The sequence below is a fragment of the Perca fluviatilis genome, chromosome 24 (genome assembly GCF_010015445.1).
Source record: "Perca fluviatilis chromosome 24, GENO_Pfluv_1.0, whole genome shotgun sequence".
Lineage (NCBI taxonomy): Eukaryota > Metazoa > Chordata > Actinopteri > Perciformes > Percidae > Perca > Perca fluviatilis.
Window position 1 is genome coordinate 16,580,889 of NC_053135.1, and position 16,740 is coordinate 16,597,628.

Consider the following 16,740-nt stretch of genomic DNA (forward strand, 5'->3'; position numbering starts at 1 on the left):
TTACTATTAACAAGTAACTACAAAATAAATGTTGAGTTGGTATGCCAACCAGCTTCAAACTTTAGCGGTTCTTTTGCAGAAAAATGACCATATTTGCCTTCTCTGGCTATATACGACACCTCTCATGACTTATGGCATGTCCTGCACAGGAGAAAATTCTCTCAGACGGTGTCCAAGAGGTCTGTACACATAGGTAGGAGTTTGAATGGGGAGACAAGGCTCTTGTCCTGAACGATAGACTAGCAGAGCAAGTGTAATGTTTACTAGCGATCACGTGCAGTGAATGGTTAATATGCTTTTACGTCTGTTTTGGTGAGCCCAGAGGGAAAATATGGCATTTTAAAAGTAGCCTACATTTACGGTAGCTAGCTAACAGTAGACTACAGAGAAAGTGTGAGGTTTTTACGTCCGTTTCGGAGCGTGTACAGATAGCCGTCTATTAGCACTGATTGTAGAGTGCATGTCCGAGAATATCGGACACGTGCGGCACTCGGCAGAAAAGGGAGAAAGGAAAAAAAAAAGAGTCTGCCGCTGTCCGGAGCGACAGAGGGAATATATTTCACTCGGAACCGAAATTTGCATTCTAATCCGGTCCCAATACTACCGTTTGGCTAGGAACCTGTTCCATAGTGGAACTGGGTTTCGGTACCCAACCCTACTTGAAGACCAGTTGGGTCTCGCTGGAGGGCAGCATCAAATCCTGGCAACTCGCTGCCTGGTGACCGTTTCAGTGCAGTGAGCTCCAGATTTGTTGTCTTCAATGCGCCTAGCATGCCGTTCACAGTCTGCTTTTCCCTCTGAAAAGCAAGATTTGAGATTTGAGGTGACATCCAGCAGGTCTCTGAGGAAATGGAGAAAACGTACAATTCTGTAGTCTCTCAAGGCGGTCTCTTAGGAATGCTGCTCTTCCACGTACTTCAGCCATTGCCTGGCCAGTCCTGGCTTTCTGCCACATGCTCAAATTGAGACCAAAGCACCTCCTATTATGTGGCAAGGACTTCCAAAGCACGTTGCACATGAGGAGTCCAGCGTGTGCCGTCCACCCTGTTTGATTTTGAGACTTTTGTCAACACCCCCACCCATCCCCCACCACTGAAAAAAAATTCAGCATTTTCTTTCTTTCGGGTCCTCGTCCTAGGTTTACTGCTGCATCCATCGCATGCCATTCCACCAAGCTTCTCTTTCCACCAGTCTTCAATTTTCCAGCCTGCTCTATGGCTTCATGAATTCCTTGGGAATGTGCGTGTTTGTCAGGTTGGAGGCTGAAGTGTGTGTGTGTGTTATATGTGTGTGTGTGTGTGTGTGTGTGTGTGTGTAAATATATATATATATATATATATGGCCAAAGAGTAGTGGGCTAACGTTACGTTTTGAATGGATGGCGAGCGCGAGATGCCAAAATGGAGGCCAATAAGAATTCTGAACTGCGCTATCATCGCATCATGTCCAGTCTGAAATACCACTTGATGGCCAAGCACACAGCTGATGCCAATTCTCCGCCCTCTCGTCAAAGCCAGGCGACAAAAGCTCAAAGCAAGCCGATCCACTTTTCCACGTTGATAAGAGCATTAAAATGAGAAAAAATAATGGGACAAAAACAAATCAAGGGACATTTAGAATAGATAAAAATGTGTGATTAATTGCGAGTCAACTATGACATTAATGCGATTAATCGCGATTTAAATATTTTAATCGTTTGACAGCACTAATGGACCTTTTTCACAGCAGACATGTTGACTTGTCATAGCTAGGGTTGGGTACCGTTTGGATTTTTACGATTCCGATGCCGAACTGGTACTTTTAAAACGATACCGATTCCTAAACCGATTCTTGAACCGATCAAAGAAAGACTCTTTTATGGAGTTTTTTTAAAATTGAAAATTATTTAAATTTAACAATATATTAACGTTTTAAAAGTACTTAAATATACAATAAGTAAACCTAAGTCACCTAACACATAACTACAAAAATGTAACAATGAATAACAGTTACACTATTAACAAGTAACAACTATATAAATGTTGTTGAGTTGGTATGCCAACCAGCTTCAAACTTTAGCAGTTCTTTTGCAGAAAAATGACCATATTTGCCTTCTCTGGCAATATACTGCATCTCTCCTCACGTATGGCATGTCCTGCACAGGAGAAAACTCTCTCAGACGGTGTCCAAGAGGCCTGTACACACAGGTAGGAGTTTGAAAGGGCAGACAATTTGGGGAGGCTGTCCTGCCTCCACCACCACCAGGCTACAGGGTCTTGTCCTGAACGATAGACTAGCAGAGCAAGTGTAATATGTTTACTAGCAATCACGTGCAGTGAATGGTTAATATGCTTTTACGTCCGTTTTGGTGAGTCCAGAGGGAAAATATGGCATTTTAAAAGTAGCATACATTTAAGGTAGCTAGCTAAGGGTAGACTACAGAGAAAGTGTGATATTTTACGTCCGTTTCGGAGCGTGTACAAAAAGCCGTGATAGTAGTAGAGTAGAATGCATGGCGGAGAATAGCGCGGACACGCGCTTCACACTGCGAGCAGGCCCGTGCGCCACTCGGCAGAAAAGGGAGAAAGAAAAGAGAGTCTGCTGCTGTCCAGAGCGACAGAGGGAAAATATTTCAGTCGGAACCGAAATGAGGAACCGAAATTTGCATTCTAATCCGGTCCGAATACTACCGTTTGCGTAGGAACCGGTTCCATAGTGGAACCGTGTTTTGGTACCCAACCCTAGTCATAGCAGGAAAAGCACAGCTGAAATTGATAACCTTAACGATGGCTCAGTTCCATCAAGTGTCCCAGTAAGCTATTTCAGCGAGTCAGCATGCACAATACCAGGACCTCTCCTAAGTGGAATGCAGCCATCATTAATGGTTTAATACCAGGGTCTCTCCTAAGTGGAATGCAGCCATCATTAATGGTTTAATACCAGGGCCTCTCCTAAGTGGAATGCAGCCATCATTAATGGTTTAATACCAGGGCCTCTCCTAAGTGGAATGCAGCCATCAGTAATGGTTTTGAATACACCTGTGCTTTTCCTACTATGACATGTCAACATGTCTGCCGTGAAAAAGGTCTATAATAATACATTTTATTTATAGGCACCTTTTCAAAGCACTCAAGGTCACCTTACAAGAAAAAACAATGTACTAAGTTCAAAACAATATAACAGTCGCTCATAAAAGGTACAGGGCATATTTACAAAGCAAAAAAATCAGACCAGCAATTGATGTGAACATATGTACATGTACAGAGAATATGCCAGTTTAAAAAGGTGCGGGTTTTTCTTTTTAGATGAGTTTTGAAACTGGAAGACAGTCAGTGTTGTAGACATTCGGTGGAAGGGAGTTCTAGATGCAGGGGGCTGAGCGACTGAATGCTCTTAGCCCAACGGTGGTCAAACGGGCGGAGGGTTGAGTGAGGTGTATGGAAGTGGAAGACCTGAGAGTACGGGTGGGTGTGCTGATGTGAACGAGATCAGTCTGGAGGTAGAGAGGAGCGAGTGCTGCGGCCGTGCTATCAGATGTGAGAGATGGACGGAGGCGGTTGATGTTGCGTGAATGGACATTCTCTGCAGGCCGATTGACCCCCCCCATCCCCCTCCGCAACAAACGCACTATACACGTTCATAGCAACAAAAATGACTTCATAGTCATAGCCGTTTTTTGGAGATCCAGGAGATGAGGTAAAGGGGTCTTCGCTTTTGAGAATGTAGTGAACTGTGATAAAAAGTTTGATCATAATTGTCCGAATGGCGGTGTCCATCACGCTCCTCGTATGGGTGTGCCTGTCCGTGTGCTCTCCACCTCATCATAGGCTTTAGCTGCCCTCTCGTGTTGCTTGGAATTCCAGTGTTTTTCCGGCCCTGTGGTTCGGAAAAATTTAGCCTATTTCCCTGAACGAGCGATATCGTTTTGTCACTGACGGCAGTGTATGTTGTACATGGCTTGCAATATTATTTCCAGTCCCTCTCAAAGATACTGGGATACTTCGCCTCCGAAACCTTCACAAAGTTTCTGCTTTTCTTCCGTTCGTGTTCGGCAGTTTCAGCAGGCCTTCGTGTGGATTGTTTTGTGATGGCGACGGGTTATCATTTGACTTTTTTATTCCACAGTCAAACAATTTCATTTTTGTTTCACCCTTGCAACATGCTGGTGCGTGTGTTCGCAGATCAGCGGAAATGTTGTGTTGCGTACGAATGTAGTCTTTACGGAGGCAACCAAATAAAATATTGACTTGTTTTAAAATTAGATTTTTACGGTTTTGTAAGTTTTTATTTATTTTTACATACTCAAATATTGAGCAGGTGGTTGCCGACGGGGTCAACCAGAGGCCACGAAACGGTTGCCAGTTGACTCATTCTGGTTGCCAAGGGCAACCGTTAATGTCGAGACCGGTATTGGTTTAGTGTATGTAGACCGAATCACAATGAAGTCGTGCAGAACGGAAGAATCACTTCTGGGTGCAGGGCTTCAGACTGCAATCAAATGGTCGCATTTTGTGACCACGTTTGAGACCGTGCGAGTATATTTCCATAATCCATGTAGAACAGGCATCGAGATTGGACGCCTGGTACACGCCTGTCTGTATCATATGCCACAATCATCAGGCATCAATCATTTTCATTTTGGCCACAGACACAATGTCAGTGAGCACTTTGTACTATAAATTCTTCAGGACAAGTAATAAGTTCAAGAATAGGAACATTTCCATTTGATATTTTAAGTAAATAATATGGCATAATTTGATCCTGTATTGTATTACTCTGCACCTGCTTTTTGATTATTACAAATAATAAAGCAAAATGATGATCTTAAAATCGAAGGTATACTGTCTCTCACATCACATAAATCACGAACAGGTAAGTGAGTGGGTTTGAAGAGGATTATTTTTCTGTTTCGGTATTGACCATCTCTCATTTGGACTCAGTCTTGACTTGGACTCAAACTTTTTGGGACTCGGTCTCAACTAGTCCTGATCTTGGACAAGTCTTAGTCAACTGTGTGGGTAATGTCTTTTACACTCGTGTGTCTCCCTTTCCTGGCGTCCCACTCGTCATCCGTAAAAGTCAACCATGGCGAAACAGCGCTGTTGGTGAAAATCAGGATGTTGTAGGGGGTGTGACGAGACACTCGGCTCATGAGACGATACACGAGATTGGGTTCAAGAGAACGAGACAAGATTTTAACACTATATTTAGGACAATATGAATGGAATATGACAGTAAAAATAGTCTTCTATTCAATCGAAAGTCACAAAATGAAAAATGAGCACTGTGAAAGGTTTTGCTACGAACTCAAATGGCTTCTCTCCTGTATAACTAACCTCTTCAGACCTAATAACTGGCATCTGGTTCTCCTCTTAAACCCGTGCCTACAACCTATTCATAAAAAAAAAAAAAATTCAATTATTACACTACACTGTAACTTTTATTTTTGTATTTGTATCTTATTCTATTTCAGCCTGTTTTATTTTCATGACCGTTTTTTAATTATTGCGCTTCGATGTTTTATGTAAAGCATATGAACACTTTTGTCTTAGAGAAGACCGTAGTGCCTGTCCGTCTCGGAAGTGTAACATTAACTGCGCGGCGATCTTGCAATTATATTATAATGCAGCAGATGATGTTTGCGTGAAGTCTTGAAAAGTGTAACCACACCTGTGTCCGCTTTACCAGCATTGCCGTGTCTCACTGTGACTTCAACAAACTGCAGAGGCAATGTAACTTTCCGTTTGTTACGCACCTTCTGTGTGTGTTGTGTGTATTATTCTCTTATGCCTCTTTTTCAGGTTACCGACATTTGGCACCGATTGATTTACCGTGAATTGGTCCCCGGTAGTACCGATGTAATTCTGCACGTGTCTGCTGTTACCGCAAGAGAACTTTTAACCTCGAAGAGAAATATCTCTCAGATGTTGCAGTCCATAATCCATTCATGAGTGGTGAACTGCAAGTTTATTTGTAAGACCATACAAAAGCTGCGTAGTAATAGCTGATGGAGTTAGCCTTAGATTAACGTTTAAGTATTCGGTCTTGTCACAAAATCGACCTCAGTGTTGTCGCTGACAAAAAGGACAGGCTTTTTATTTGAAAACTGCGGGATATCACTTAATTGACTGTGCATTGACTTATTCATTTATTTTCATTTTTACATCAATGCTAATGTCAGAGCTGACATTTACCGCTGACCGGTGAGGGAGGTAGAGTGACAGCAGAGAGCGGAGGCCGCTTTAAAAATGTATTTAGGCTGCTTGGCCTGGCCATTTACTTATGGCCAGGCGGAAATTTAAGGTGTGCGCCCCTAAATTTTCTGCCTGTGGCCCTAAAAGACCAAGTTAGAGACTACGGTGCTCCTAGTAAAACAAGTTATTGTGAGGTGTTAAATGAAGTGTATTTTACGATGATGGTAGGTTTAACAACAGCTGTTTTAGGAGGTTTGTGTTTAAAAAAAAGATCTTACTCTTTATTTCTTTTTCTTTTTTGGGGCTTTTATTGCCTTTATTTGATAGGACTGATTTAGGCAGGAAAGTGGGCTCACAGCCGAATTGATCGTATTTTGCATGGCTACATGTAAACGGGAATAATATAGTTATGAAAGGAGCGTGGCTAACGCATAGGGGGGCTGTCTCAGGATCGTGAGATCTGACAACATAAATAAGCTAACGTTTGTGAGTGCTCTAACAAAACTAATCTGTGATGCTAAATTTGTCTTTTGGCTGTGTAAATATCACGTTAGGAAAAGAAAATATTAATCAGTTCTACAAATTTAACTTTTCATCCATCCACACTACGTTCATTACACTTTCAAATGAGGCCACGCCCATTTAGGACACAGGAAGTGTGTACGATTTCATACCATTGGCGCAGTTTGAAATGCGCTATCTGTAGTAAAGAGGATCTGAGGTCAAACGGTTCATGCGTTACAAAAGGGGATGGGCCAAAATGCAGAGGCCTCAATATGAAATCTAGGCCACATATTGTAAATTTCATTTAATTTGGATGATGTTTGTCATATAAGGCTGATTTTCTGTTGCCTGCTGCCAGCGCCCCCTCGCTATTACTAGGAGTCCAAATTGACATATAGATATCCTCAAGACTGGACCCCTGTCAATCATGAGAAAATTTGGGCAGATTGGAAAATGTACACTTAAGATACAACTCCAAATGGCCGCCACGCCCACACTGTTCGACGAAAACTAAAGCTTCAGATAACTTTTTTCAGCGTTAAGGTTTTGAGGTGGCACACGCAAAATTTGAAGTCAATCGGATGAAATCTCTAGGTGGAGTTTGTTAAAGTATTGCAACTTGAATTTTAGGCCTACTTCCTGTTGCCAGCAGGTGGCGCTATGACTGAGTCAGTATTGGCCTGAAGATGTCCTCATGGTTGGAGTCCTATGAATCATTTAAAACTTGAAGATTGAAAAATGTACACTCGAGTTACAACCGCTTCCTGTTTCGATAGTAAAACGCACAAAATGACCCCGCCACGGCCAGGCCCTGTGACAAAACTCAAGCTTTTAACAATATTTCATCTTTAAGGTCTTAAGATGGCATGCACCAAATTTGAAGTTGATCAGATGAAATCTGTAGGAGGAGTTCGTTAAAGTACCATGTGTGGAAATGGCAAACAAATGCACTAATTTCGAACTTTTAATTCAGTATGGCGGATTTCCTGTTGAGTTTAGGATATGGCTCCAATAGGCTTTTTTGTACGTCTTGACACATGTCTACATTTAACATACTGGAAGGCAAAGTTTTGTAGGGGGCGCTAGCGATCTATTTCTGCATGCCTAATTAAGAAACCCAGAGTTTTTGAGTATGGTCAGGTCCCCAAAAAGGCAATTCATTGCGCAAAATAATAATTCCTTCAGTTTCAATAGGGCCTCTGCCGGCCGACGTCAGTCGGCACTTGGGCCCTAATTAAAATTTTCATGAGAATTAGATTATGTAAAGGGAAGGCTGGGACAGGAGTGGCGTCAGATCCTGGAATAGTGGTATACAAGGAAGGTATAGAGGCAGAAGCATGAGCTGTAGCATTTCATTCAGGCATTCCAAGAACACTTCAGGAAGTGCAGTGTAGAACGAAATTACGTTGCATAGGACCACCATAAAAACAGACATAATAAACCCCATCAGCAGCTAGAAGAATGCATTTATAATTAAATAAATACATATGGTGTAGTAAAATATGATATATAAATAAGATAGCTAGCAATTAAAAATATGAGATGTAGAAAGACACATGTGTATACACATATCCCACACTTACCCATACATACATACATACCCACACACACATACACACACACGCATGCATACACCCATACATACATTCCACAATGTCTCAGTTTACAGTGTGGCGCTGTTCAATAGTCTGATTGCATTCGGAAAAAAAACTGTCGCGGAACCACACAGACCTACTCCTTAGGCTGCGATAGCGCCTGCCTGAGGGCAGGAGAGAGAACAAACTGTGGCAGGGGTGTGTAGAGTCCTTGGTGATTTTGTTAGCCCTTGAAAGGCCGCTCAATAGGTGGCAGCGTTACCCCAGTGGTCCTCTCAGCTGACCTCACCACCCTCCTCAGGGCCCTTTTCTCTGAGGCGCTGCTGCTCTGCTGGTTCCCCTGTAGAATGTGGTGAGGACTGTTGGGTTGAAATGGGCCTTTTTCACTCTGCTTAAGAAGTGCAGGCTTTGGTTGGCTTTTTTGATGAGGGAAGAGATATGCAGGGACCAGGTCAGGCGGTCAGACATATGAACCCCTAGAAACTTGATGTGCTCCACGAAGTTTCTAGGGTAAGTTTCATTTGCCGTAGCTGACGCGCAATTGAGCAGGGCCTCATCCTCTCTGATCTGGTGCAGCAGAGTTTTCCTACCTTCCAGCTCTGTAATTTTCTCAGACAGACTCACAAATGTTTACAGTTGGTTTGAGAGAAGGGTGGAGGCATGAGTTTTTGGAGTGGGAGTGTACTAGCTCCAGGCGAAAAACTCAGCAGCGAGAAGAGTTGGGCTCAGATGTTGGGGACCTGGGGTAAATTAGATGAAGTCATTATGAACCTGTGTCCTTATCGGAGTGAATGTAGCCAATTAGCAAAGTATTGTTAAGATTTACATTAATGGCTGTTTGTTTGTGTTCCAGCTTTACCTTCAGATGTCCAGAAAGTGATTGTTGGCGAAGAACATCAGCAGGAGTGGAGCTCCAGTCTGGACCAGGAGGACACGAAGCCCCCCCACATTAAAGAAGAACAGGAGGAACTCTGGATCAGTAAGGAGGGAGAGCAGCTTCAAGGGCCGGAGAAGGCTGATATCACCAAGTTCCCATTCACTCCTGTCCCTGTGAAGAGTGAAGATGATGAAGAGAAACCTCAGTTCTCACAGCTTCATCAAAGACAACCTAAACCGATGGAAACAGAAGGTGATGCAGAGGACTGTGGAGGACCAGAACCAGCCATGAAATCAGATCCAGATACACATTTACAACGAGTTACTGATGACGAGACTAGAGATTCTTCAGAAACTGAGACTGATGACAGTACTGATTGGAAGAAGGCCAGAGAACCTCAGTCAGTTCTAAACTTCCTGAGTAGCGATGAAGCCCCTGTCAGTGATTTGCGATTTAGTACTGGTGGGAAAACGTGTGAGAAAAGGTTTGGCACCAGTGGACATCTGAAGCAACACGTGAGATCTCATACAGAAAAGAGACCATTTAGCTGCTCAGTCTGTAAGAAGGCTTTTAAACAGAGGGGACATCTGAAACAACACATGAGAATCCACACAGGAGAGAGACCATTTAGCTGCTCAATCTGCAAAAGAGCTTTTACAGAGAGTGGAAGTCTACATAAACACATGAGAGTCCACACCGGAGAGAAACCGTTTAGCTGCTCTTTCTGCAACAAAACCTTTACAGAGAGCGGAAGTTTACATAAGCACTTGAGAATCCACACGGGAGAGAAAACATTTACCTGCTCTATCTGTAAGATAGCTTTTACACAGAGTGGAAATTTGCAGACACACATGAGAATCCACACAGGAGAAAAATCATTTAGCTGCTCCATCTGTAAGAAATCTTTTAGAGTGAGTGGAAGTTTACGGGTACATATGAGAATCCACACAGGAGAGAAACCGTTTAGCTGCTCCGTCTGTAAGAAATCTTTTAGAGTCAGTGGCAGTTTACAGATACACATGAGAATCCACACAGGAGAGAGACCATTTAGCTGCTCACTCTGTAAGAAAGCTTTTACAGAGAGTGGAAATTTACAGCAACACATGAGAACCCACATAAAAGAAACCATTTAGCGGTTTGAAGTGGGTCTCTAGTCTGGAAGGAGAGCATAGAACCACAGTCAGGTTTAACCGCTCTAAACATGAATGAAGTCTCCAAAGGTTACATGAGATTATACAGTGGCAAGTAAAAGTATGTGAACCTTTTGGAATTTCATTGTTTTCTGAGTAAATTTGTCATGAAATGTGATCTGATCGTCATCTAAGTCAAGGGTATTTACAAATCTAATGTGTCTAAAATTACGCAACATTTCTTGATCTTTCATGTCTTTATTGGGAACATAAACAAACTCATACTGCTTGTGGGAAAAGTATGTTAACCCTTGAATGAATGACCTCAAAAAAGCTAAATGGAGTCAGGTTTTAGCGCGCCTGGAGTCTAATGAGTTTGGAGGTGTGGACTACAGCTACTTTGACTGATTACAAACCCCTCAAACTTTTGGAGTTCGCTCTGCACAGGAAGAACACGCTTATGTGAGCCATGCCTCGCCAAAAATGAGCTTTCAGAGGATCTGCGATCAAGAATTGTCGATTTGCATGGAGCTGGCTAAGGGTTACAAAGTTATTTCAAAGACTTGAGAAATCCACCAGTCTACAGTTAGGCAAACAATCCACAAATGGAGACACTTTGGGACTGTCGCTACTGTCTACAAAGAAGTGGGCGCCCAGTCAAAATGACACCCAGAGCACAACGAAGACTCATCAGTGAGGTCAAGAAACGATCCCGAATGACAGCCAAAGATTTTTAAGGCATCATTGGAACTGGCTAACATCTCTGTTCATGAGTCTACCTTAAATAGAAATACGTAAAACATTGAACAGGCAGGTTATCTATGGCAGGACACAACGAAGGAAGCCACTGCTTACTAAAAAGAAAGGAAAGCTGTCAACTGTTTACCTTCTGTTAATGTGCATGTATTGATTTGATTTAATGGCATCCAGACATAGTGTTTGTTTTAGTCAAGTTATTGGGTAGCCAAACTGCTAAGTTGATGTTAGTTTAGGCTCCTCTTTCCTAACCTGGTACCTCAACTTACACAGATTTGACTTTAAACATCCAGACATACACACTTTAAAGGGGTGATAGAATGCAAAACCGATTTTACCCTGTCATAGTTGAATAACGACAGTTCGGTGGGTAAATAGGACATACATAGAAGCTCAAAATCCCATTGACACCCTTTTACTATGAAAATTTCATATTTTGAAACTGCCGCTGAAAACGGGCGAATCCCAACAAAGCTGGAAGTTGACGTCAACCTCCCAAAAACCGGAACCTTTGTCAGCCCCTGGGTGTATTAAGAGAACGGTCACGCCCCAACATTTACATAGCGGCTACACAACTGACCTGAGATCAGTTAGTCTTGATCGGAATGGGGGGTGCAGATCTCAGAAAATGTATACATTGTTCATATGCTATTTTACCATTAAATTCACTTCTGAGACTTTTTTATCGCGCGAAATCAACTACTTAGAGGTCAAATATGGGCCGTTTTACAAAAATTGATGTCCAATTGCAAATTTTGTTCGACTGTGTGTCGGACTTCAGAGGCGGGTGCTGCCTGTGTTGCTGCCCCGCGCGCCTGGCCTGCCTTCCTCCACAGACCCCGGTTTGCTGTGAGCCCGATTGAGCTCCGGCACGCTGCTGCAGCCCACAGCACCTCATACCCGCGCAAAGTCACCGTTTGGGCTGGTGGACTACTACCAAACGCTGCTGCTCTGACAGAGCTCCAGGGCCTGCAACTCCCCTCTTCCTGCTAGCTAGCTAAATGCCCGGTGTATGTGAGTGAAAGCGCGGTCAGCGAGCTTGTTACGCCAGCATTCTCTTACCACAGGTTCTAGTTAATCTTATAATGTGTGTAATTATAATGTGTTGAGTTATTTAAACAAACGATTGGGAAAATAAACGCCGCTTGAGTCCATGAGTCTCATTGATAGAGCCTGCGGCTGGATGGAGCTCTATCAATGAGAGCTAGCTAGCCTCCTCATAGAATTCCTCTGGAATTCACAAATATTCATTAACTTGAAATCGGACACCGTTGTTAGCTTTATAAAACATTTAGTTAGATGTTGTATAAGTGGCGTGACGAAATTCAAACTGTAAATATACTCGAATTACGACCAAAAATGAAGCTAACTAGCCGCAATCTGTACACATAGGATTGCAGGGACAGTCGCAGCTAACGAAACCCGTACAGCTCACAAATATTCATTAACTTGAAATCGGACACCGTTGTTAGCTTTATAAAACATATAGTTAGATGTTGTATAAGTGGCGTGACGAAATTCAAACTGTAAATATACCGAATTACGACGACCAAAAATGAAGCTAACTAACTAGCCGCAATCTGTACACATAGGATTGCAGGGACAGTCGCAGCTAACGAAACCCTTACAGCTCACAAATATTCATTAACTTGAAATCGACACCGTTGTTAGCGTTTATAAAACCTATAGTTATATGTTGTATAAGTGGTGTGACATGTGTGTAACATGTGGTAAGAGATTGCTGGTGTAACAAGCTCGCTGACCGCGCTCTCACACACGGGCCATTTAGCCAGCAGGAAGAGAGGAGATGCAGGCCCTGGAGCTTTGTCAGAGAAGCGCGGCGTCAAGCGACGTGACTTTTGGCGGGGTATGAGGTGCTGTGGGCTGCAGCAGCCGTGCCGGAGCGCAATCGAGCTCACAGCAAGCCGGGTCTGTGGAGAAAGGCAGGCCAGGCGGCGAGCCGCAACACGGCAGCTGAACTCCGACACAAAGTTTTACCAAATTTGCAATTAGCCATCCATTTTTGTAAACGGCACATATTTGAGCTTTATATAGTTGATTTCTCGCAAAACCGCGTCTCAGAAGTGAATTTGGTAAGGAAACATTGCAGTGTCTGGAATATGAGATTCTGGCGTTTCTAATGTCTGTGTATTGGGGATTCGCTCAACCAATCGCAGCACCGACCTCTAATGCGTGTATATGGCGAAGTCGCTCAACCAATCAGCGCGCGTCTATATGTTTGTGTATCGGGGCTAAGGCTCAACCAAGGAGCGCGCTCATCTAAATATTCATGACCATACCATATTTGGAAGAAAAGCTCTTGTTACAAATAGGGCCAAAACACAGGGATGCATAAGGGCCAATAAAATATCAACTGGGCCATTTTCAGCCCAACTAATGTTACATACCCCATTAGGAGACCATAAGGAACAGTGTGAAATACCCTATATAATCATTCTATCACCCCTTTAATAGTTAGCAAACCTCCCGTCATACAGCCTTTGACTTGATTGGACATAGAACACGCCGCAAAGGAGACTCAAGTCTTCTTTTAAATGTTCTCGGTCTGGGCCAGGCCATGTGGCCATCTTTCACCCGCACACATCGTTTTTGTCCTTTAGCTTAGATCTTTTAGATGCCATTAGATGTTGCGTTGTTTACTTTTGCTTTATTAATTTTGGGAATAAACGCTATGGAAAATACATGTTGTCTATTTAACTTTGAACAAAAGGGAATTTTGCCTACCTCTCCTGTGACAAGAGCTCAGAAATCTTTTAACTTTTGCTCGCTATTTAGGGTAACCGCGGGGTCTTATGTCTTAAATTCAATATTCTAAAAATAAGGCCTTAAAAGTCTTACATTTCGTTTACAAAGGTCTTCAATTATTTTGTGTCCTTTTGTAGGATTAAATAAATACCGTAATAATATGAATAAATGCTTTCTGTGTTTTGTGACCTTACACTTTACTCCGTGTGACTTAGAGGTTATATGACAGTACAGGTGCTGCTTACGTCAGTGTTTTTCTTTCCGCTCTTGACCGTGGAGTGCGGCACAAAATGGTGTGTTGTTATAAATCCATAGGCGAGCAAGCTCTGGCCCTAAACATCCAAGCTGAAATCCGCGAAATCAGAAAAATCAGTCGTCAGGAAAGAAACCAAAACGTCTCGCACTGCGCTACTAATAAGCTAACGTTAGGTCGTCGCTTAGAATGGGTGTCTGAAGGTCTGGCCACATATGAGGACAAGTTGGCGGAGGACAATAGAGTACAAACACAACTTACAACGCTATTGTGAACTAAATGTGATGAGTATAATAAAAGTGTTATTCATTCCTCTCTCATTCCCGTTCAGTTTGGTTGGTTTCCCCGAGGGAGGACGGTGCTTGCAAAGGAAACGGTGTATATATTAAATAAAAAATAATAAAGCCTTGCATTTATAAAGTTTTGGATTTCGTTACAAAGGTCTTTATATTGTTTTGCCTTTCCTAGGATTAAGTTCATACCGTAACAAAATTAACTGTTACTAATGTAGGTTAATTAAAAACTGACCGGAGCCCGTCGCTGGACGCACCGGAGGACCGAGACACAAAGTAAACACGCCTCTCTGACCGGTACCGGGGGGTTAGCAGTTAAACTGAGCGGAGGATGTGCGGAATGTGACAGTGTCTGTCGGACCTTGGCTGGCTGCTCGGCGCCTTCAGACAAAGCTCAAGCTAACAGGCTAACGGCTTGTTAGCTAGCCAAACACCGAGCGGTAACGTCTGCAAAGAGTAGGCTCGTTCGGGATGAGCCAGATCTGCGCAGAATACATCACCGGCGATCGGCGCCCAATGCATGCCGGTTAGATTTGTGTCCAACTTGATCCCGACTTGCTCTGACGTCATGCACACGTGGGCAACGATAATCTCACGAGACCAAAGGCGGCGCAGTTCCCAGACGCGCGAGTAAGCGCAGTTGCTTTTCACCAACTGCAAGAGCCAGGCGGACGCGAGGTGGACCCAGGGCATGCTGGGAAACGCCGGCCCTCAGCTGATCGAACAGCTGATTGGTTCAGAATCGACTCAACATGATGACGTTTTATATAAACTTTTTATTGATTTTGAATCGGAGGGATTTTAACTGCTATTTGTCTGATTTAAAGGCTTATTCTGTACAGAACACATGCTGTGTGGCTGATAGTTATGTTTAGAAGTCAGAGAGACTAAATCTGTTCAGATTACTGATCATCTACAGTCTGTTGTTTATTAAAATCAGCAACAGATCACATGTAAAGAATTTTGACAGCTACTCTGTCATAATAAAACCAACTGGAGACTGTGTAGGAGCTGATATATGGGTCTGATAACATTTTATTAAATCGGACCCGACCGGACCACAGTGTTTGTGTCACTTCCTGTTCAGCCTGAAGGCTGCTGGAGTCAGCTGGAAAACTGTCCGACTTGAGAGCGGACTTTTGTCCCCGCCCCCGGCTGCTGCCGCCTGCTCTCGTCTACTTTACAGGCGAGGCGCAGTTCATCTCGAACGAGCCTAATGGCTCTGTGGGCGCATCAATCTGCTCAGTGTGCGTAACAAACAGAGCGAGCAGCCGCCGGACTCTTAACATCTGTTGATCCGTGCATGACTTCGCAGTGAGAGGACTGTTTAGAGACGATGTGACCGGCAGGTAACGTCAAAGGTTCGCTGCTACTGTAGCAGAGCTGCAAGGAAACGCTGAACTGAGCTGTGTGTTTTCAGTGTTATACACTGCTGTAGGTGTTCATGCACGACATGTATCGCAGTAAAAGTAGAAAAAACAATGTTGTAGAGTTACAAATGACTTGTCCGTTACAAGTCCTGCATTCAACATCTTCCCTATGTAATCGTACAAAAGTATTATCAAAATCTACTTAAAGTACCAAAAGTAAAAGTGCTCATTATGCAGTGTAATATATTTTATTTTATTGGATTATATCCGATCCGATAATTTTAAATAAAATGTTTTATTTAATTCAAGTAGCCTACTTGAACATAATTATTTTCTAGGGTTTAAAATGTATACAGATTTGACATTTAATGGCACATTTATTCCGCGTGCGTGCCGCCGTGTTCATGAACCAGAACTTCGACAATAAATCAGTAAGTTGCTACTCAAAAAAGTTTTTCAAGGTTGGCAGGTCTGCATACCCTTCACCGTAACTAGAGATTGGCATGGTTTTATGTTGGTTAGCCTAATAGCTGGTTTGATTTGCATTGAGAGATGATTTTATGGAAAGTACCCCATGCCAATCTCTAGGTATGGTGAAGGGTATGTGATGATGTGGGGGTATATGGTGAAGGGAGTGGGATGATGTGTGGCTATTTTAATTCCAAAGGCCAAGGGAACTTTATCAGGATGCATAGTATCCTGGATCCATGAAATAACTGGCCTTTAAAAATAAAAATCTGCCTGCCTCTATGGGAATTTAACATAGGGGTGTACTGACTTTTGTTGCCAGCGGTTTAGACATTAATGGCTGTGTGTTGAGTTATTTTGAGGGGACAGCACATTTACACTGTTATACAAGCTGTACACTTTACATTGCAGCAAAGTGTAATTTCTTCAGTGTTGTCCCATTAAAAGATATAATGAAATATTTATCAAATGTGAGGGGTGTACTCACTTTTGTGAGATACTGTAAGTACATTTAAATCAAATACTGACTTAAGTATAATGGAGGTATTTCCATTT

At 42.9% G+C, this 16,740-nt stretch overlaps 2 protein-coding genes across 5 annotated transcripts in view; one reads left to right on the forward strand and one right to left on the reverse strand.

Moving 5' to 3' along the window:
* LOC120554234 (zinc finger protein 501-like) overlaps positions 1–16,740 on the forward strand; it is a 223,975-nt gene that overhangs the window by 192,192 nt on the left and 15,043 nt on the right. For 2 of the 4 annotated variants that reach the window (XM_039792993.1, XM_039792996.1), the window contains one exon: positions 9,126–9,199. The exons of 1 other annotated variant lie outside the window; for it this stretch is intronic. In XM_039792993.1, coding sequence (XP_039648927.1) covers positions 9,126–9,199 — 74 coding nt within the window. The remainder of the gene's footprint in view (positions 1–9,125; positions 9,200–16,740) is intronic. One more of the 4 variants, XM_039792997.1, reaches the window with a different exon arrangement.
* LOC120554212 (gastrula zinc finger protein XlCGF57.1-like) overlaps positions 1–16,740 on the reverse strand; it is a 443,376-nt gene that overhangs the window by 170,129 nt on the left and 256,507 nt on the right. The gene's annotated exons all lie outside the window — the stretch shown is intronic.